The sequence below is a fragment of the Maylandia zebra genome, linkage group LG3 (genome assembly GCF_041146795.1).
Source record: "Maylandia zebra isolate NMK-2024a linkage group LG3, Mzebra_GT3a, whole genome shotgun sequence".
Lineage (NCBI taxonomy): Eukaryota > Metazoa > Chordata > Actinopteri > Cichliformes > Cichlidae > Maylandia > Maylandia zebra.
The window spans coordinates 56704619-56726662 of record NC_135169.1 but is presented as its reverse complement, the minus strand read 5'-3'; the positions used below and the strand labels follow the sequence as shown (position 1 = coordinate 56726662).

Sequence of the window (22044 nt, the reverse complement as noted above, 5' to 3'; positions counted from 1 at the left end):
GGTTGGGAAACGTTGTGATAGTCTTTGTCTCCACGGTATCATCCGCTAGTTTCCCGATGAATCCCACAACCGCTTCCGTAAACACGTTGACATCATCATCGGAGCTGTTTCTGAACATGCCCCAGTCTGCGTCATGCCCCAGTCTAATTTGATTGGTAGCAACTTTTACCACTACAGTGTGCCAATCACTCACAATCCTAAACATGTCAATCAGGTAGGAATGAAGTAAGACATTAATAGAAATAAAGAGTTGTATGTTGACATGTAGCCCTTTCCTTGCTTAAATCATTAATATTTTTGAAAAATTAATCTGTGATAAGACATAGCTTATCAAGATAGAACCATGTAACTAAATGTGACCCGTGGTAGGTACCTATTTAAACTAGGACAGAGCCGTAGGCGCACAGTCAGTTTAAAAGAGTTTAATTTTTAATACAAAATAAAAAAAACAGTGTAACAGCGGCACCTAAAGCAATTAAAAACTTTACCTTATTAGACACTATAAAACTGTACGATTGCCCGTGAGCCAGGACAAGCGCTGCGGGGAACCATTTAAAAACAAATCGACATAGCACACAGGTTAAAAGTGGACGGCAACTCACACATGACCCCAAATGGGTAAAACACTATAGACAAAGGCAAATCTTCAGTGCCGTCTTCACTCGGGCCCACCGCTGTGCATGCAAAAGCGGGGAGACAAAAAAGGATTTGTTTTCCCTGCAGCGCCTTCACCGTCTGCGACATATATATATATATATATATATATATATATATATATATATATATATATATATACACATATATATATATACACACATATATATACATATATATATATATATATATATACATATATATATATATATATATATATATACATATATACATATGCCCACCAGGATAAATGTGACGTCATTCAGGGGTAAAACCGCAAAGGATTCTGGGAACTTGTGGCAAGAGGTACTAGCGCACGCAGACTTTCAATTGAACTCAGTCACACAGCGATAAAAAGAAACCCAAAAAATGTCAAGAAGCTGTTGTATTATTAACTGCAATAGCCGGTCGCATGACAGCCACGGGAAGCCGACGGGTAAAGAGATCGTTTTTTTTAATCGGATTACGTCGTTGAAGAGAAATTTTTTAAGCCATGTTTCCGAAGTAAGAGCCGACGGATGGTCTGGATATACCAAATATAACGTCTCAGAACACTCCAGCTCACATGTTAGTCTGCTCCAAGCATTCCCACAAAGGTCAGAGTTTTGTAGTATTATTATGTCATTTTTCTTAACATAATTGGTGATATAGGTTACAAGCAAGTCTGGCGCTGAACAGAAATTGTCGCTCCTTTGTTTATTGTGCATAAATAGTGAATTGTCCTGACACAATATTGCGTTTCACTTCTGTTATTACCATGGTACACTGACAAAAACATATACTTTTATTCACAGGATAAAACAGTTGTTTTGTATCATTAATTGCCCAGTACGATTACAACATACAATATTATTGTCACTGCTACATTTCTGTAATGAACCAGAAATTATTTCCACTACTAATTAATTACCGTTGAGCTCAAAGGTTATATTAATAAACGGTTAACGAATGTGTATTTATGACGACGATTTGTGAGACTGGTAAACTTACCTTTGTTCGTACGATGGTCTTTCGTTCTACACGGTGCATTTCAAGGTCCTGTACCCATCCGTCGGTAAACTGTACCTGGGCTTGTTGCAGTGACCTGAAGTTACTAAACTTCATGAGTGTATGCACTCATGAAGTTACTAAACTTCATGAGTGTATGCACTCACTCCAAGAACCATGTAATTATAAATCTGAGCGTGGTGAAAGTTGGGCAGCACGCTAACGTCTCGTAAGGGTCTGACCCTTTCACTCCTTTGATTTTTTTCCTCATATCTTTTCTTTGACTTTTCATCAAGTCTGTCTTTGTACGGACCGGCATTGTTCTCCTTTTGTTTTGTACATTACTTTTTTGTGCGGCAAAGAAAAAACAAGAAGGTATTGGAACCGGAGAATGAACGTTTTGCGGTGCTGCAAATGCTTGCATTTGATGCGGTACATGGATTGTTTTGCCACGAGTTCCCGGCATGCAATGCGCGAAAATCACGTGATTGCTAAACAAGGGGGAGGGTGCATCCGGCCTCCTCGGCTGTAATTGGTCCAGCCCAGAGTCGATCATGACCAACTGGCCAATCCAACACCTTTCATTATATATACCCTTCCTAAAAAAAAAAAAAAAATCCATCGGCCCATAAAAACAAAAAGTCACCAGCGGCCCACCGGGCAAATGCCCGGTATGCCCGATGGCCAGTCCAGCTATGATCGCGGACATTCTCTCAGTTCTGTACATATTATTTGTATTGCACTTCGGTTTTTTGCGAACGGGAGCTTTCTGTATAATATTGATGACGCTGAGCACGTTTCCAAGGCTACCGTCTGTCGGGCAGTCAGGAATGTTACAGTTGCACTGAAACGTCTCCTGCACTCGTCTGTGGTGTTCCCCGGTCATAGACCCACAAGATTCATCAAAGAGGGATGCCACAAAATTGCAGGTATCAGGATGAACAAAACTTAATTCATGATGTGGTGATACTTGAACTACTACTTAAATTTTACATTTATTTTCACGGTTCCCAGGCGTGATTGGCTGTATAGATGGGACTCACATTCCAATCATTGCTCCTTCAGTAAATGAAGGAGACTATGTGAACAGGAAGTCGTTCCACAGCATTAATGTACAGGTACATAGTTCCCTGTAGCATTTCAAACTAACAAATTATTTCATTATAGTAATGGATGCTAATTTGTGTTCTCTGCACTGTGAAGATCATATGTGATGCTGCCAACATTATCACAAATGTGGAAGCCAAGTGGCCAGGCTCTGTGAGTGGTGGTGGTGGTGGAGGACCCCCACCTGTTTTTCGGGCCTCCGCTTTTTTTCTAGTGGCTATAACGGGTCACATTTGAGCATACAGAGTAAGCAAATATGTACTTGTAATGTACTCAGATAATTTCAATAAGTGCTTACAGAAAGAAAATTAATGTAGCCTCTAACTGCAATTGATTTACATCGGACAAACAGACCAAGCACTATGGCTCAATTACACCTTACCTGTTTGGACTATATTTTATATTTCATTTTTACTTGCTGCCAGGAACGTTTGGGGCCTGTTGGGTTGCACCTGCGCTCAAATCACATCACAAAATAAAATGTATAAAATACAAAATAAAATATATTAAAATAACGTGTTAAATGGGTGGAAATCCCTAGATCAATGTTTAAATTAACACTCACGCATTGACTCTGTCGGCTATGTTTTGCCATGCATGCTCCCTTTCTTTGGCAGCTGTGGCTGTGTTACTTTTTTTCTGCAAAATTTGCATGTTATCGGCATATGCTGCCATCAGAATTTCGGCCTCAAGCGCTGTAAAATACATTGACCGCGCCTTCTTTCCCTCCGTCTCCATGGTGACTCGCTTAATCTGTGCTCCACTAATCAGGGCTTTATGTATCCTCGTGCACGCGCTTAACTTGGGGTTAAAGCAACTCTGCGTTGATTGAACTAATTGTTATCAGCCTTTCTGAAACCGAATATTCCGAGTTGGACAGTTCGGGGTCACTCAACCCTGAGTATCATTTTTAACTCTGAGTTTTCTAAACCGGCTTCCTGAAATAGGGCCCAGCAGTTCAAAAAAGTGCCCCTCCGACAGCCAAACCCATCTGTTCTCTGATTGGATTGTTTAATTTGTGATTGACATGACATTGACCAATCAGCTTAAAGGAAGAAAAATAGGTTCAAAATTCGTAGTTGTAAGTCCACACACAAATCTTTTTTTACACATACAAACCTTTTTTACGCACGCACAAATCTTTTTTACACATACAAATCTTTTTTACAAGTACAAAATATTTATGACCACATTTTGAGCCCATAAACATGTAACAGTATCCCATATTCATAGAAATATTATTGATATTATAACAAAAGCTGTCACCAACACAATTGTCCCAAGTGCTTTTTTTAAACAGGATTTTCAACCAGAGGATTTCCCTATAGCTTAATTCTTTTTAATATTTTGTACACAATAACAGAATAATTTCAGAAAAACACAAAATGACTGGTGTCAATATTATTTGCCCCACAAAAAAGGTCGAATATAAAACAATATTGCAAATATTGCACAGTTGAAAAAAAAGCACTACAGCTCAGTTGTTCCCGCCCTCCTTTGTCCTCCTGTTTCCCCTCCCTCTCCCCTCCAACGAGGAGTTTGATGGCGTGTGAGACAAAGGAGTTTTTAAGCCTGTTGGTTCTTGTCTTTGGGAGAAGCAACCTGTCGCTGAACAGGCTCCTCTGATTATTTACCACCGTGTGCAGAGGATGCCCAGCATTGTCCATAATGTCCAGCAGTTTCTTTAATGTCCTTTTCTCTGCCACTGTCACCAAAGTGTCCAGCTTCATGCCGACCACAGAGCCAGCCTTCCTGATTCGTTTTTCCAGCCTGGATGAGTCCTTCTGTGCTGTGCTGCTCCTGAGGAAGTACAGTCTGCTTTGGCCTTTTTTATACAGGTGCTGCATGTTGCATGACCAAACAGACAGAGACAGTGGGATTACACAGGACAAAGCTGAAGACAGCTGACTGCAATGGACTGCTGCAAGGGGGGGAGACGAGACTACAGTGGAAGGAGGGGGAGGAGACATGGAAGAACGCTGTTGTTTAGTGTGGGAGATCAAATTGGGCTAAGGAACCTGGGGAGGAAAACCGACTGCCTTTGAGTGGAGAATTGAAAAGTGTCTGAAACACTGCAAGGAGGAGAGGCACACAAAAATCACACACACAAACAGAAAATGCATTAATCCTACTAACACATATACACATTGTTGTGGAAATTTTAACAATAACCTGCAACACACCCAGTGAGCTTGATTTGAAGTGGTTTTAACTCATTCACTGCCATTGACGTCTATAGACGTCAATTGAAAACATACGTTTGAAAATGGCTGGCAGTGAATGAGTTAATAAACACATTGCAATGTGGAGAGAGCATCCCAGTGAAACACCAGGACCATCTCTGAATTGTGGCCACCGCCCTTACATCTTATGTACAGAGTTTGTCTGTGTCTATATGTCAGGTCGGGTCTTACACTCCACCTCTCTGGGAACTCCCAGGCCCTCCAAAGGCCTATCTCCCCTCACCACACTCCCTGCCGGTAACTGATGCCCTCAGGGGTCGGTGGGTTGGTGGTTCTTGGTGTCCGGGGCTGGGCGCTCAGGTATGTACCAGCTCACTCCCGGTGACTACTTGGCAGGGCCTGGTGCCTGTTGCCCGGTCAGGCCTCTTCCGGGGCAAAGGGGGCCCTCGGGCCTCCGGCCTCTGTGCCTGCGGCTCGGATCACTCTGGCACAGCTGGCTGCCGGCAGAGCCGGCGGGCACGCCACTGCAGCCCCCTCTGGCTTCTGCTCCGTGGCTACTGGGTGACCCCTCATCTGGGGCTCTCCTCAGCTCTTCCCAGGAGGGTGGCACGGATGCCCCTCCGGTGGTCCTCCTTGGGCTCTCGCACTCTGGGGCCTCTGGATGTCTGGAGCCTGGATCTCCTCCATGCCTGCTTCATGCCCTGGGAGACAGGGCTATGGCTCTCTACATCCTCTAGCAGATCATTACATGGGGAAACCTTTTGAATACAAGCGCGCTGTTCCACACAGGTGTGCACACGGGTGTCCACTGTTCATAGACATGAACTACACTTTTATTGGTGCTTGTCAATGGAAAATAACCCCATAACCATCAGACGGCGTCTGAGACGGAAGGGCCACAAAAACAAAAAAAGTCTTCGTCTCCTTGAACGCCACAGAAAGGTGGAAGAAATTTAACCAAAATTACCCCAAGAGCACAGCGACAACTCATCCAAGCCAAAAACCTACTCCTGAGCAAAAGGAACATCTTGATGATCCAAGACTTTTGGGAAAATACTCTGTGGACTGACAGGACAAACGTTTTTGGAAGGCGTGTCTCCCATTACGTCTGACGTAAAATTAACAGTATTTTACGTCAAACCAACAGTAAAATATGGGGGTGGATGTGTGATGGTCTGGGGCTGTTTTGCTGACTCAGGACCTTGAAGACTTGCTGTGGTCAATGGAACCATAAATTCAGCCGTCTACCAAAAACATCCTGAGAGAGAACGTCCAGCCATCTGTTCGTGACCTCAAACTGAAGCACACTTGGGTTCTGCAGCAGAACATTGATCCAAAACACACCAGCGGCTCCACTTCTGAATGGCATAAATAAAACAAATGAAGACTTGTGAGTGGCCTGGTCTGACCTGAATCCGATTGAGATGCTGTGGCGTGACGTTAAAAAGGCGGCTCATGCTGAAACCCTCAAGATCCTCAAGGAGTCATACTCACTTCTGACATGCCGTTTAAAAATAAAGAAACAATTCAGATGTCCAGTCTTTTCCTTGTTCTTTTGAAAAAGATTTTATTGGTTAATAATTGTAACAATAGCTGTAACAAACTGCAAGAAAGCTACAGAAGAATAAGTGAGAAAGCAGTTTACTATTACACTTCAAGCTGTGTGCAACATTCAACTGTCAAAAGACAGCGCAACACTCGAAAGTCACAAGTAAAACAGTGTGTAGAGAAAAGCATGCATCAAAGTTTGTGTGTGTGTTAGTGTGGTAAGATGACGAAGTGCGTCCTGTATGTGGCAGTCAGGGTAAAAAACCCTCACGCAGCAGATCAGCTGTAGCTTTGCTGGCTTCTGTAACAGAAACCAGATATCTCGCCTTGTTCTCCTGAATAAAAATGTAAGGCTGCAGGATTTTGGTTGGCGTTGCGTGACACAATCATCGGCTGCAAGGACAGACGGCAGGCTGAGTGACAGCATCGCAGGTGCTGGCTAAAGATGAAGCTCTTTTCTAGACAGTGCAGATCTTATACAGTGGAAACTCATCTACTACCAACCAACATCACTGATGTTCAACAGGCCACGAGGGCTGATCGCCACATCTTCTGCTTATTGATGACAAACATTCTACTGGTTTTATTCCATCTACGCTGGAATCGTTACACAGTCACATTTAATCAAACATTGTACTGTTTGCTGCTGGGCTGTAGCAGGTCTACTGGTACTGGTGGTCACACATGGGGCCCATATCCAAACTGCAGCGTGCCATAAATTCCACACTAAAGCCCAAAGCAGAACAGTGCCAATAATAATGCACTGTGGCTGAATGCAAGCATTGCACAGGTTAGCACACATTATTTTAAGACATCAGACGTATCTTTTTCTTTTCATTGATATAAAACAGTCATGTTCTCATACACACTCAGACCAATTCAAATGCTTCACATTCAGATTCAAGCATATAATCAACAGTTTATTATTTTCTAATAACAGATTATCCAGTAACTCTGCACAGAGGCCATGGCAGGCTCAATCAGCACTTTGTCTTTGGTAAATACATATTTTTGCTACAGACCAAATATTTTTGCATTCAAACATGAATATTTAAATACATTCAGCCAACTGAAAGGTTTGTTATTTTGTTTGATTTGAGTGAAGCTTCCAGCAGCCCGAGCCTGATGAAACAGCCCCCACCTGTCGCCAACAGGGGGCGACTGTGGTGTCGCTCGGGTGCAGCTGTGCAGTGTTACATGAATGTTGCAGTGCGCTCCTGTGGGACTTTGCAGGATATAAGGCTAAAAGAGAAGTGTCATTTGGATTACAGCATACAGGTATGCAGAGTCTTAAACAGCACCGCCAACTACACAGAGACCACACCTGCAAACACAACACACGGCCTAAAAAACACAACCCAGCACAGGAATCACTCGGATTAGAAAATAAGACAAAGCTAAGGATGCTAATGGCTACTGTGGCCACAAACTGGGTTATTTTTCTCTTTTTAGCATTAACCGTTCATCTCTCACACACGCACAAAGATTTATCTAGCCATAGAATATTGGTTATACACATACATCCTACTTTAATGACCAACCTCAAAGACATGTACACAAAGTGAAATCATCACAAAACTCTCAAATATACAAAAAAGACCCTTTCCAGACATGAACCTGTTAATCTGATCCCACCTTCCAGTTGCAGCATTTTTCCTTCCTGCCATTCCAGTCGAACCGTTTTCAAAGTGAAACACGCAGTGAACACAGTAAAGCTGTGAGAAGCAGCTGATAGATGTGTTGTCTCTTGTTACCAGAGTCACACCAGGGAACAGGCTGCTGTCTGTGCTGCATCCTGACTGTAACACTTCCTTTCTTTAGGCTGCGAGCACAGCTGGATGACTGTACTGTCACTCTGTTACAGCTCACAGGACACACAGTGGTGGTTCTTACTGCATGTCTGGTATGGTTACTTGTGCATCTTCTGTACTTGATCCTTCGCTCACACAATCCAACCTCCCAACAACAACAACAACAAAAGATGGCAATCATATACAATGTAACTAATTGACTTTCTTATTACAAGACTTTGTTCCACACATGAATGAACATGAGCTTATTTACTAGATCTATGCTGTGTGTGGAATAAATCAGATCCCCTCATTACAGGTTTGTGCTACAAAAAGGTTAATATATCAGACATTAAAGGAAACTGTTTCAGACACAGCGCAGGAACGTTAATGAAAGCTTTCTTGTTTTGGAACAGCCAAGACTCAATGGAAAGCTGGAAAAACTTTCACTCACCAGGAAGCATCAACTATCTTCAAAAGTTAAGTTATTAGGAAAAGTCCAGTCAAGTAAAAAGTATAAAAAAGCAAGCTAACAGTGCAAACACACACAAGTCTAAAGTCTAAATGCAGCAGGAATATATGCTACCACACTAGTACAAACAGAACTGCTCAGTTTCAGAAAGCATTCCTCAGGGCACTATCTAAACCCTTCAACTAACTACGGCTGCTAACATCGTCGACACGGCTAAACCTTTTCAAACACAGACCAACTCAACCAAGGTTCTGTGCAGCGGTGCCAGCTCCAAACTCCTTCCACTCGGTCCCTAATTTTCCTATCGCACCCATTTTAGTCCAGCAGAAACTGAAATGTCTTTTTAATAGAGTAATGAGGGAGTCGGCCAGTGGTTTGTCTTCGTTATTCCTGGATCAACAGTTAAACTAGTTTGTAGTGAGATTTGGAATATCAGTAAAACCCCAAATCAGCCAGGTTTGAGACAGATGCTGTCAGAGACGATGTCCTCTGGACTGATTATGGCCTCGGGAATCTGTCTACTCGGATGCTGAAGGTTATTTATTTATACACAATCTTCTTGTCTTCACATCTAAGTTCTGTTACTGATATAAAGTAAACATTTACTGGTTTCACTGGTTTCTTAGATGTGCAACAGTTAGTAATTAGTTATTCTTCAAAGAGGGACGCTGAATTTCATTTCCACATCCATCAGATTGATGTGATCTTTGCTCAGTAACTCTGCAGAGAAATAGGTTTCATAGAGTTTTTCTGAATTGTTAAAACACTAAAAACTAAACTACCAACACCAAAACACATCAAATCAATCTCACAGTTGTCAAAATCTTAAACACTGTTCATCTGGTTAGGACATCATTTGCAAATCTGAATCTCCCATTTACCAAAACTCTAAACACTTTCTCAAACACAAAATTCATTTAGCAGTGTGGTGCACACAGGCTACAGAAGTTAAACACAACTAACACACTGTTGTCGTCATTTACACCGTGCCACTTAAAATTGAAAACATGTGTCCAATCAGTGAACCCGATTACTAAACAGTATGAGTATGGTATGAGTGGATCCAAGAGTGGGGCAATACAATAGAAGAGGAAGAGGAGTCCGTGTCAGAGGTGTTGGGCAAGGACGAAGACCAAGAAGATCATGTTCTGGTGCATTGCAATGAGGGAGGCAGGGCAACGTGTGCAACCAAACCTACGCAGGTTGCTACTATAATCCGGACCTTCAGAGAAGCAAACAGGTAAAAAGTTTACTCTCAGTAAGAAGACAGTGAAAAATCTCCATGTTACTGTGTGTGAAAACCTGAAAACATGAGTGTGTGTACTTATATCCAAATGGTATTTTGTTTAGAATTGAAAGACGGCCACATGAGGGTGGAAGAACACGCATGTTCTCACAACGCCAGGAGACACTTATTGTGGATATGGTCCGTCATAATAATGCAATTCGACTGCGTGAAATACAGCAGCAGATTATGGAAGACAACACACTTTTTGAGGGAATAAATCGTGTGAGTCTGTCAACGACTGACCGTGTCCTGCAACGCTACAGGATAAGAATGAAACAAGTTTATTGGGACCATTTGAACGAAACTGTGCCATCAGCAGCTATGGGGTTCTCCACCGCGATGTTACTGTTGGGCCATACAACAACGAACTTCTAGCAACATTCCTGGATGGTCTACAGGATGCTTTGCTTGAGCAGGGAGATCGCGAGTAAGCAGAGCATCATTTGGGACAATGGAGCTTTCACCGAGATTCAAGAACATGCAACTGGTTTCACAATGAGCAGCATTTTATGAATGTGTTTCTTCCTCCATACTCTCCCTTTGTGCACCCTACTGAGGAGTTTTTCTCAGCATGGAGATGGAAAGTCTACGACCGAAACCCTTACACAGGAAAATCTACTTCTAATTTTTGTCTGTAGGGTGTAATCGTTGCTAAGTTGTGTTTGCACATTGGCTGGTTTTGAGTGGTTTTTGATAGTGGTGCTTGATTTTGAGTAAAGTTAAAATAGTTTTGGATCAAATGTTTGGTTTTGCAAGACAGGTTGAAGGTTTTGTGAGTGTAGCTTGAATTTTGCAGTTTTAGGAAATGTGTTTTAGCAATTCAGAAAAACTAATGTGTTTTATTAGGATACCATGAATGAAGGTTACACGTCTACTAAAAGTTCCACCGTCCTGTAGCTGAAAAATCTGGAAAGTAGGCAAACCCCTTGTGTAGCATACAGCTGGGCTGTGGAACTAAATGCAAAGAAATATTACACTGAATCTTTGAGAGTACGAGAGCAGAGCTACACCACGAGACACAAGAAGGAACCATAAGCTGGACCTGACATGGATTAGCCTCCAAGCTAATGGCAAAACAGCCCTGTTTAAATATTTATGTTTGTTATGGGATAACTGTTTGACAAATGTTAACAATCTTAACTAATATAACTACTCACTTTACAGTTGTTTTCAATGAATTCACCTTTTGTCATGTGATGTTATTTCTTCTAGAAAAATTCACAAACTTAAAGTCAAAGTCACCTCAGAGCTCCACAAACCCAACACAAGAACTCAGTCACCAGTATTACTAACTACTCATGTTAGACTTGTTAACATTTCTGTGACAGTCAGCTTTTTTTTCCCGGGAACAAAGTGCTGGAGTTTCGTCCGTTTCCACTGAAGAAAGTCCCGTTAGGATTCAGAGGGAAGCAGCAGCTCACGGGACGCAGTTTTAAGCTGAAACTGATGTGGAACAAACTTCATCATCATCACTCACATCAAGTGCATTTACTGCTTTTCTGACTTTTCATATTTGGCACAATACTCAGTCCTCTTACTCTCACAAGCTTTACACGTGGGAAACAGCTTCCAGTCCTTCATATTGTGAGGTAAAGACCCTCCAATCAATAATCCCCTTTCCCCCTTAAAGAAGACAATATGGCAGAGTGGGCGCACAGAGTGGGCGCGCAGAGTGGGCACTGTTTCCCATCTGAGGAGTTCCCATTCTAGGTTTGAAATTGACCATAAGGTGTTTTATTAACCGCTCAGATGTTTCAGCATCATTTACATTAATGGTTGAAACAAACTAGAAATGAGTTTTTTTTATAAGGCCATTTACACTCTAATACTTACAGGTGTTGGATGCCTTAGTCATTCACTAATGTACTTGGTTAAGAAAGATTAGAGCCAAAGCTGTGTTAATAGTAACATGGTTAGAGTAGTAATAGTGCAACGAGCTGAATGTCCTCCACAGGCGTGTGGAGAGCAGAGACCACATAAATATTTCAGATCAGATTTCTGCATCAACAAAAACAATAGCTTTGATTTACAAGACATGATTAGTTAGGCTTCAACGAGGGACACAGAATGATCTGTTATCCCTAAATACAACTCACAGTAAAAAGAATAAAAACAAAATATAAACAATATAAAAGTCAGTTTGAGTTTCACAGCAATCTGGTTAACTTTGGAGTTCAGCTTCCTCAAATGCTCTTTTAGGCTGCTTTAAAAACATGCAGCAGGTTACTGACTCATCAGTTTGCCAAAAATATCATCAATAAATTCAAATGTGCCCAAAACCAGCTCAGTGGATACTGACTGAGTCTGTGAGCTAGCTTCTCATCTCAGGTATTCTTCAATCTGTGCCAGCAAAGCACTACAGAGTACATGCTGGCAAATAAATAACAGTAAAAAACATTGTGAGTGGTTAGTGGGGTAAAACCCACACGGTGTGAGCTGTGTGCGTTACAGAGAATTAAAAACATGAGATTTGACAAACCAGGATTACAGATCCAGGTTCTGCAGCAATAATGCTACACAGAGACAACCTGTGACCTCTGCCTGTTCAGTGTGTGTGTGTGTGTGTGTGTGTGTGTGTGTGTGTGTGTGTGTGTGTGTGTGTGTGTGTGTGTGTGTGTATAGGGGGGTTATGCGAAGGGTTTGTTGGGGAGTCCGGTGATTGGCTCTGTTTTACACAGCGTTCTCTTCAGTCTGAGGTTCAGCGTTGGGCGGCTCCAGCAGAGTCTGCTGCACTGCAGAGATACAACAACATTCCTGTCAGACATTATTCTAACAGATCTGTGACAACTTGTTCTGAAAGCAAGGAAACAACTTCAGTGGTCCCTCGTTTATCGCAGGAGTTACGTTCTAAAAATAACCCGCGATAGGTGAAATCTGCAAGTAGCCAACTTTATTTTTTAAAGTTATTACAGATGTTTTTAAGTAAAACTCGTCACTACACACTTTATACACTTTTCTCATACAGGCTCAAAGTTCTGTACTGGACAGAGGACACGACACGAGATCGATTGACAATGGTCTACAGCCAATCAGGACACAGAACAATGCGCTGTAAAAAAGAAAAATTGCCACAAAAAAATCAGTGAAACAGCGAAGCCGTGAAAGGTGAACCGCGTTATAGCGAGGGACCACTGTACATTTATATGCATTTATATAACAGGGGGGTGTGTACCTTGTGGTTCTGTGGCCACCACCGCTTCAGGGTTCTCGGCTTTAAGCATGTCAGTGTTCAGACTCTCTGCCAACACATAACAAACAGTTCACTATAAATACTTCGTTACTGTACTGCAGTACAATTTTCAGGTATTTGTATCTTTCTGACCACTTTTTGATTTTTACTTCCTACATTTGTAAACAAATATCTGTCCTTTCTACTCTTTACAGTTTCTAAACAGGCTTGTTATCAAAGCATCAGCTGTATCATCTACAGCATTTATACTCGGGGGCTGAAGTGTCCGTCTGTTTAGTCAGCATGTAGCCAGCGCAACGAGCATTAAGGGAAAAATGTTTCTACAAGGGTTCGATCAGCTCAACAAACATCAGCAAACACAAACTGTTTGTCACACAGTGTGTTGCTGGATTTCAAAGGAAGAGACAACACAGAGCTAAAGAAATAGTATTTTTTAACACCAGTATTTGTACTTTTACTTAAGTACAGAAAGTCTGTACTGTTGCCACCTCTATTCATGACCAGCCAATTAGACTAGAAATGTAACTACAAAGAAGATGATCTGTTAGAGGTGATGTGTTAGAGGTGATGTGTTAGAGGTGATGTGTTATCTCCTGGAGTTAATTCAGTCAACTCTGAGTGCGTTCACAACATGTGGTAGAAAGGCATCATCAGTGGAGCTTCAATATTAGCATTTGCATTTCATACTTGGTGTGATGGAGCTGAATAATTGATTATTCCATCAAGAAAAATAAATAAATAAACATTGACTGTTTTGATGATCAATTATTGATTTTTCAAAGGAAATGGAAATGATGACTCCATCGTATCTCCTGTTTTTGCTGAAAACTCTTGAAATATTGTAAAAGTAACGACAGCTCTATGAAGTTTAAATGGGAATTTTTAACATTTCCAACCAAGTCATCAGTGAATTAAAAATAGTGAGTATATTAATCCAGATGTAATGATAATAAAATATATTCATAGTCAGAGACATAAGGAGCGGCTGCTTGTATCTCTTAAGTCCTGCAATAATCCAGAAAAAGCACATTTAAATAAATCTACCATAAGAATTACAAACTGTTTATTTCTGTATAAGTTAGCAAACCCACAAATTCAACGAGGATCAAATACTTGAAGCTAACAGCAGCTCGCTTTTCATTTTATAGCAGTGTAGCAGTGAGGGCCTGCCCCCTCTGAACCACCTGTGCAGTGTAGCTTACGCTGAATACTGAAGCACAGCTTCTTCTTCTGGTAGGAAATGTAGCTGCTGACCGCACCCACCAGCGCCATGGCAACTACACTTGCAAACCCTGCGATGGTGCCCACTTCTGCTGTGTTCTCTGGAAACACACACACACACACACACACACACACACACACACACACACACACACACACACACACACACACAGCTCAGTTATAGGAGCACAGCAGACACAGAAACCTGCCACCACATTCCTTCGTTTACATCTTTGGTGTAATGAAATGTTAAATATGTACCATGAAGTCTAACCTTTGCTTTTGCCGTTGCTGTCGTCAGGCTTGTAGGTCTCATCTCTGCTCAAATTGAACAAATCGTCGTCAGAGAGCATACCTGGGAGGAAACACAGTGAAGACGCAGCTGGATGTGAACTGAAACATGAGTGCATTTGATCTGTCAAACTCTATTTTGGTGTTCAGCATTTAAACACTGAAGCAGACAGCAGTGTGTCAGTGGGAGGAGGAGACGTGGAAGCAGAGGAGGACAACAATGAGCGCTCTGTGACAGAGAGTGGCTATCAGTGGCTTGGAGGAGTCCATTAATTCAGTTCAAACACATGAGAACTGAATGAATCACAAACAGAGTGATGAGATCGTCAGGTTTTAATGACGGCTTTAAAAGCTTCTATAGAAACTTCACAGACACTAACAAATTCTTGAAATGCACTTTCGTTTCTTCTGTTCTCTCATTTAAAAACAAAATAATTTCATCTGACCAATGATCCAGTGTCATTATGCAGCTGGGACATTAGGCAGGGTGTAACTAAATCCTGCAGCTTGCAGCAGTTTTCAATCCAGTGACAAAAACACCAAACAAGAGGCTGATTAGCATTAAATCGTTACATGCAATAAATTCAAAGTTGCCCCTCTTTGTCTACGTTTGGAACAGATGCAACGGAGACACAGCTAAGCAGTAAAAATTAAGAAATGAGATGGCAGAAAGAAGGAGAAGTGAGATGGAGATGAGTGGACGGACAGATAACTCCTTTAGACTGACACGGTGCCGAGGACGAGCACTGAGGCCTCGTGTATTTTACGAATCAGGCCACATTTTGGTGCCACTCATGGCTTCAACTTTAAGAACAGCGGCTTTCACACCATGCACCAAACTGACTTTCGACAGTCAAAAGGAACCTAAGGAAGCTTAAGCTAACACAAACCTGCAGAAACACGGACAAACAGGAAACAGATAAATGACATGTTCTCATTTGAAATGAGAAATCTCGCCATTTAATGAAGGCGTGTTGATCTTATGCAGGACACCATCACCCACCTCCCTTCCCCACGTTCTTATCCTTGCCATTAATGTCATTGCTGGGGTCTAAGGCATCAGCCAGGTTAAAGTCATCACTGGCTGCAGGGGTAAAAAGATCAAACGTCTGTGTTAGAGCAAAAAAAAGGAAGCAGAGATCAAATAAACAATACTGTTAAAAGAAAGAAAAAACAACTAATTACACTCTAATTAAACCAAGTGACTACACTTCCCTTATGCTTTGGTTACTGTGTGTCGTTGGCCTGTTTACTGCACTGGTCTGTGGATGCGTGTGTCCACATCATGGATCTTTATGTTGTATAAAGCGATCTGAATGCTCAAGTACAGCAGTATAAGAACCAGCCCATTCACCATCACGGTGCATCAACAGCTGAGCACGAGTACGATGTTGAACAGGAAAGTGCTGCAACATTTTTACCTGTTGCAGCAGGTAAAAGGCAATTATGGAGATATTCTATATGTGAATGCTTCATGCTGTGTATCGTGCTTCTCTGAGGTTCATCACTCACTGCAAACCTCACACTCACCACTGTGAGTTATACTCCGAGGTAGGATGGGCTGCTTTGGCCAGTCGCAGGAACTCTCATTTATACAGTTTTAAGGCAATAGTTGGATTCCTGCATATGCTGCCTGGTTGCGGTGAAACATGCTGGTCATTATTCTCTTCGTCTGCATGGTTACTTGTTGCTTTCTGTTCCATTTGCCCAAAATGAACCTTTCCAAAAGAGCTTTCGTCCATTTAGCCCCGTCGGCTTGGAACGAACTGCAGAACGACTGGAAAACGACTTCATTTCATTAAGTGCTTTGAAATCTAAACTATGAATCCTAAAAGGCCAAGTCCATAACATGCAGCTGTGTCAATTCAGTGATTGTCATTTTAACTGAACTTTGAAATTTATATTTGCATTTTATTGAATTTTATCTTTACTTTATTTTCATTTTATTCTTGCATGTGTGTTGTTGCTGCCTGTGTTTGAGGAATTTCTTTAACTGTGAGACACTTTCTGCTTCTTGGTCAGGTCTCTTTTGAAAAAGAGGTTTTTAATCTCAATCGGATCTTCCTGGTTAAATAAAGGTTAAATAAAATAAATAATAAGTGAAATGTTCAGCATTAAACTGAGAGCTTCTCTTAGACAGGCAGCCTGGATTCTTTGCCCGCTGCCTCGGGGGGAGCTGTTGTAACCCCGGACAGGTCACCAGTGTCGCAGAGCTGATGCAGAGAGACAGGAGTCATTTTTGTAAATCTGGTGGAGACAGCCAGTGTCAAAAGGCTCTGATGTTTTTAAAAGACACTGACCGCCAAGATAAATTATTTCCATTACCATATCACCTCTTCAAAACCAATATTGTTCACCATTTCCATATCACAGTTTCCAAACCTCAGTCCCGGTACACCTAACTTTTCCCTTGATTAATTTAAAAGCCTCTAAGCCCAGGTCCAACCTTGCTGGTCAATCAACCCGCTTCAGGAACGCCCTCACCGATAGCGGTCAAATTTCTAGGCCCTATGTTAATTTAAAAGTGGTCCCCGTGAGTTGACCGGAAGCCCCACTCGTGGGCGCTTTCGAATCCCGTCTGCGCCATTAGCTTTACCTGTCAATCACGTTCAAACGGGACCACCCGGGTCCAACCCTGTCGGTCAAACGGTGCAAGAAAAGTGGTACTTGACCACTGATTATTAACGACTGTCCCTATCTGTCACGGGTATCACCCGGATGACCCTGTCGTCGCAGGAAATTGCAGCGCGTCCGCCGCAAGATGAAGCCATCACAGTCAGAACATTTTGCACCCCTAGAAGTCCAACGTCCGTCCTAAAATTTATTTAAATACGTTTAAAAGCACCACTGTGGGGATTCCACAGCTGAATTATCTGGTGCCCGAGTCCAACTCTGCTAATCAATACAGGAATATATCCCTTAACCAAATATCCTAACCTCATATCGCTTTTCTTGGCTGACGTAACACACACACACACATTACACACCAACATCAAACATACATCACAACAATTAATAAATCCACCCCAGTATTAACAACAATGAGCTTTCATCAAATATCCCCAAACTTTACTTTTATTTATCCCAAATTACCCAAAATTATCATGGACATGTCACCTGAAATCTACTTAACAGATTTTAAAATTTAGTTTAATTTCCACTAGTGAGCCACTTTAATGGTAACAATCATCAATTCAGTGGACAACTAATTCAGAATTCATCCAATGTGCACAATTTTCAACAGGCCTGCGCTTACATATACTCTTTTAGACCGGTCTGTTGTCCAACTCATATCAGATCGTACCTTAAGGTCCAAATTAGTCCCCTCAGCCGCACAAGAATCCGGGTCACGGCACCAAGTGTTAGAAACTGTTCTTTTGATTCTTAGGGCCAAAAAGACACGGCTCAAAAGTGGTCTTTTACTTAAAAAAAATTAAAAAGATCTTTATTTACATATCCCGGGATATGGAGACACACAGAAATGCCTGCTCACAAGCAGAAAACAGGAAGCCAGGTTATTTATGTACCTCTCGACGTCACATACGTCACACACAGTTTCATTACACACAAAACTTCTTCTATTCAGTTCCTCTTTCCTGCGTCTGATTTATTAATATGCCTGTGCACTAAAACTTCCTGTGCAGCTTGCAATAACTTTCTCTTTCTAAGGTCTGTTGCCAGGGCAACCTGTCTAGACTTAGTCTCACTCTGTCGGTTCCTCATATTCTACAAAAAACATGCAGTTTCTGGTCAGCCTGTAACCTAGTTTTACACTGAAGTCTGGGCCTCTCTTATATAAACCAATAATAATCAGCATATAAGCATTTAAGATTAGATATTTATTACCTAACAAATGTAAAGCGCAGTGAGGGGAGCCTAAGAGCTACATAAACTGCATTGAGCTGAATTCACTCGGCCATCAGAGACTGTTATGTTTTCTAGAATTAATACTTTTTTTCCCTAAATGTTGCTCCTGGCACCCTCCCCATTATAACAACTACAGCAGCAATGAACTAATAGAAACTAAAAACTAAATGAACGTACTAACTGCAGTAAATAAATCAGTCTGCATGTTACAACCAGCTACTACCAAGAGAAAGCTGACAGTCAGTACACAGACTCCACCAGGCGCTCCTAACTAAGGAAACCAGGTTTCATGGTGAGTTTAGGAATGTTTTCAAAGTAGTAACAGCTTCAGCTGCTGGATACGTGTGCCGAGACAATCTAGATAAAAATATTCTTCTTTTACCTCCTAATATGTTCTGCAAATTCAAAATAAGTCAATGTTTGAGTGTGAGAAAATTCTCATGTTTTCTCTACACCAAAACCTCGACGTGCCGAATGGTTTAAAAGCTCTGATTAATCAGAAGTGGGCGTGGCTGCTGTTCACTGATTTATTCAGAGATGTAAAAATTGAACTCTTGAGATTTCAGGTAACAAAGCCCGTTCGCTCTGCAGCTAACCCACAAGCCTCAGGAGGGGAGTTGGGCTGCTTTCTTTCACCTGGCTTGGGTTTGGGCTTCGCTGGGGCCTTGGTGGCTGCAGGGACCCTGGGGAAAACCTTGGGTGGGACTTTGGTGGTGGTGGTGGTGACATCGTTAAAGAAATCCTCCAGTTTAAAGTCTGAGAGAAAAAAACAACAACACAGTTACAATCAGATTTGTTGTAGCGCACAGATTTTCTTGTCCCACATTTATTCAGACCTAAAATGACTCTGTGCCAAGATGCTGTAAAGTTCTCACCTCCACCTGCTCCTCCCGATGGTGCTGTTTGCTTTTTTGTAGGTGCTGGTGTCACTGTTATACAAGTCAGAATAACATGTAATGGTCAATATGTTTACTGCCATCACTCATGAGATGATAGCGGATAATCAGTTTATTTATTCAGTCACACTAGATACCTTTCTGCCTGGCTGCGTGTTTCAAATCATGAACAAATAAGTAAAATCTTACAGTTTTCATTTGTGAAAAATGCAAACATCTCTAAGTGATGGAGCTGAAATAGTCTGAAGCTGGGTTTCATCCAGCAGTACAGGACTGACACCGACTCTGCCCAGTATGGAGCCAGTCCAGGTTACTGGGCTGTAGGTGGATGGGACCAGTTCCTTTAGGGGATCAGGACTGTTCAGGCCTCACGGAGCCATTACCAGCAGGTTCACTGGTGCTGCTGGGTGCTCACAGGGTGTCTGGCATCCAAAATGGTGAAACAAGCTCCATATAGAGGTAGAGCTGGGCGATAGAACGATAACGATATGTATCGCGATATAACTTTTACTCGATAGAGAAATTAAGCTATCGCGATAGACCTCGCCGCTCTTGTCCTCTTTAAAAATAAATAAATAAATAAATAAATAAATTTAAAAAAGGTCAGCCAATCCAAATTAAGTAGCGCAGAGCCGAACCAATCACGTCACGTGACTTGTTATGTACAGCACAAGTGCCAAGCTGCACGTGTGTTTGTTTGGGAAGCAGCCAGCGGGTAATGGAGCCAGCGCGTAATGGAGGAAATGAGTGTGCCGACTAGAAAATTCAACCGAGCGTGACCGAAGAAAAACCGGATGATGGTTCCAATGCCGGAGAGATTGTCGAACAGAAGAGCCATAGAAGTTCCGTAGTGTGAAGGTATTTCGGCTATTTCAAGTCTGACAAAACAGAGTAGCGTGCACTGTAAATTGTGCCGAAAGCAAGTCTGGAAATACAATAAACTGGTGCATGCGTCACACTGTGCGCCACGTTATTGTTTCGGTGAAATGAATTTCTACAATACTGTTACTGTTAATTCTACTCTCTGCAGTGTTTAAATGCTTACATATACACACAGTTACTGTCCCTCCACACATACGACTCGGTTCTGCTTCTATGCCCCAGCTTTGTTTACTTTTTCCCACCGAGGCTTCTAGACTTCTGATTGGCCAACATTTCTGCACGGTTAGGAATCTAGCTCCACCTGCTGCTTTGGCATGTTCATAGCAGCGTTTTCCTTCATTTCTGCCTTTATGTGTGGACGAGATTATTTTTTAAAACGAAAACGGAAAATCTCCGTTTTCAAAGATACCCGTGTACGTGTGGACGTAGCCTCAGTCTCTGACTGGAAGCGCTAATTCGTCATTCGGCTTTTGTCAGACTAAAGTAACTGTTAAAACTGTTTTGAAAAGCTAAGCTATACAACAAGGAGAGATTGAGAATTTCCTTTTAGTTCTCAGTTTATTTGATATTGACAAAAGTTAGTCAGTTTTGTCTGTTCTTCTGTAAAACAAGCTAAGATTTATTTTTAGAATTAATATTTTGTTTCTAAGTGGAATTGACAATTTAGTCTGTTTAGTTTGTCCTATTTTAAAACTTAAACGCTTTAGCGGCTGCCTTTTGTGTAGTTTGCAATATTTGCCTTTATTTATCTGAAAAAGTCTCATGTTCCTGAAGTACATCTACCCTGTTGAACTTATTATGGGAAATCAATATTTAAATAAAAACAAGCTGCTGATTATTTCACATTTTACTTGTGAGCAACGGCACATTTAAATCTTACAAATATAGTTATTTGGCTTATATCGTGATAGATATCGTTATCGCCTGAAATGAAAAAAACATATCGTGATATGAAAAAATCTCATATCGCCCAGCTCTATATAGAGGAAAACAAAGGCACTGAATACGCTCTGCTGCTGGACAGACACAGCTTTGCAGACTACATCTCCACAGTCTCAATCAAAGCTGTAAACATTTAACACATTTGTGTGGTAAGATTTTAGTCATTTGTTTGTGATCCCAAGAGAAAAGTAAAAAGTCAAATGTAATGGTGGCATTTGTACACACAGGAAGTTGTCTGAAAGAGGAAATGCTGAACTTTAAACTTGTGCATATATGATCGGTTTTTATTCAGATTGCCTTTCAGGTGTGTTGGCATCAGTTTGTGTTTGGATTGGAGCTCTTAAAGGTTGCACACATATCTGACTTTATGCTTGTGGATCATATATACAGTAATATCACTGACACTGAGAGGCAGCCTCAAATTTGCATCTAACTGCAGGCTTGACACAAATCTTATGACAAATACAGCATATTTCATTCCAATGAAACTAACTAAGCTCATACAATAACCAGAAATGGAAATGTGACTTTATTACATCATGTCATCTTGTGTACTCAGTTTCTCCATCACAGTAGCTGTTGGTGCAGCTCTGTCTGCTAATCTTGCATCAACTGATGCCTTTAAACTGGGGCCATGTTGGACGAGGGAAACGCCCACACACAGAAGAACAGCTGGTCACCCGGACTTGTGTCAAACGTGCACCTCGTTAGGTTACGGTGAGAGTT

The 22044-nt window shown here is 41.6% G+C and overlaps 1 protein-coding gene across 1 annotated transcript; it reads right to left on the bottom strand.

The window, feature by feature from the left end:
• Positions 1-6472: 6472 nt before the first annotated feature.
• LOC143416855 (CD99 antigen-like protein 2) lies at positions 6473-19529 on the bottom strand. Its single transcript, XM_076882529.1, has 7 exons — positions 19474-19529; positions 19235-19354; positions 15735-15815; positions 14715-14795; positions 14422-14541; positions 13202-13267; positions 6473-12761 (listed from the first exon to the last, which is right to left on the bottom strand). The coding sequence occupies exons 4-7, from the start codon at positions 14791-14793 to the stop codon at positions 12700-12702; spliced, it is 327 nt and encodes a 108-aa protein (XP_076738644.1). The 5' UTR covers positions 14794-14795; positions 15735-15815; positions 19235-19354; positions 19474-19529; the 3' UTR covers positions 6473-12699.
• Positions 19530-22044: the final 2515 nt, after the last annotated feature.

Coding starts and splice junctions, on each gene's coding strand:
- LOC143416855 (XM_076882529.1), bottom strand. CDS start 14,793: ATGCTCTCTGACGACGATTTGTTCAATTTGAGCAGAGATGAGACCTAC. Junction 14,542..14,714: donor CAGCAACGGCAAAAGCAAAG/GTTAGACTTCAT, acceptor GTGTGTTTCCAG/AGAACACAGCAGAAGTGGGC. Junction 12,762..13,201: donor GGTGGCCACAGAACCACAAG/GTACACACCCCC, acceptor GTATCTCTGCAG/TGCAGCAGACTCTGCTGGAG.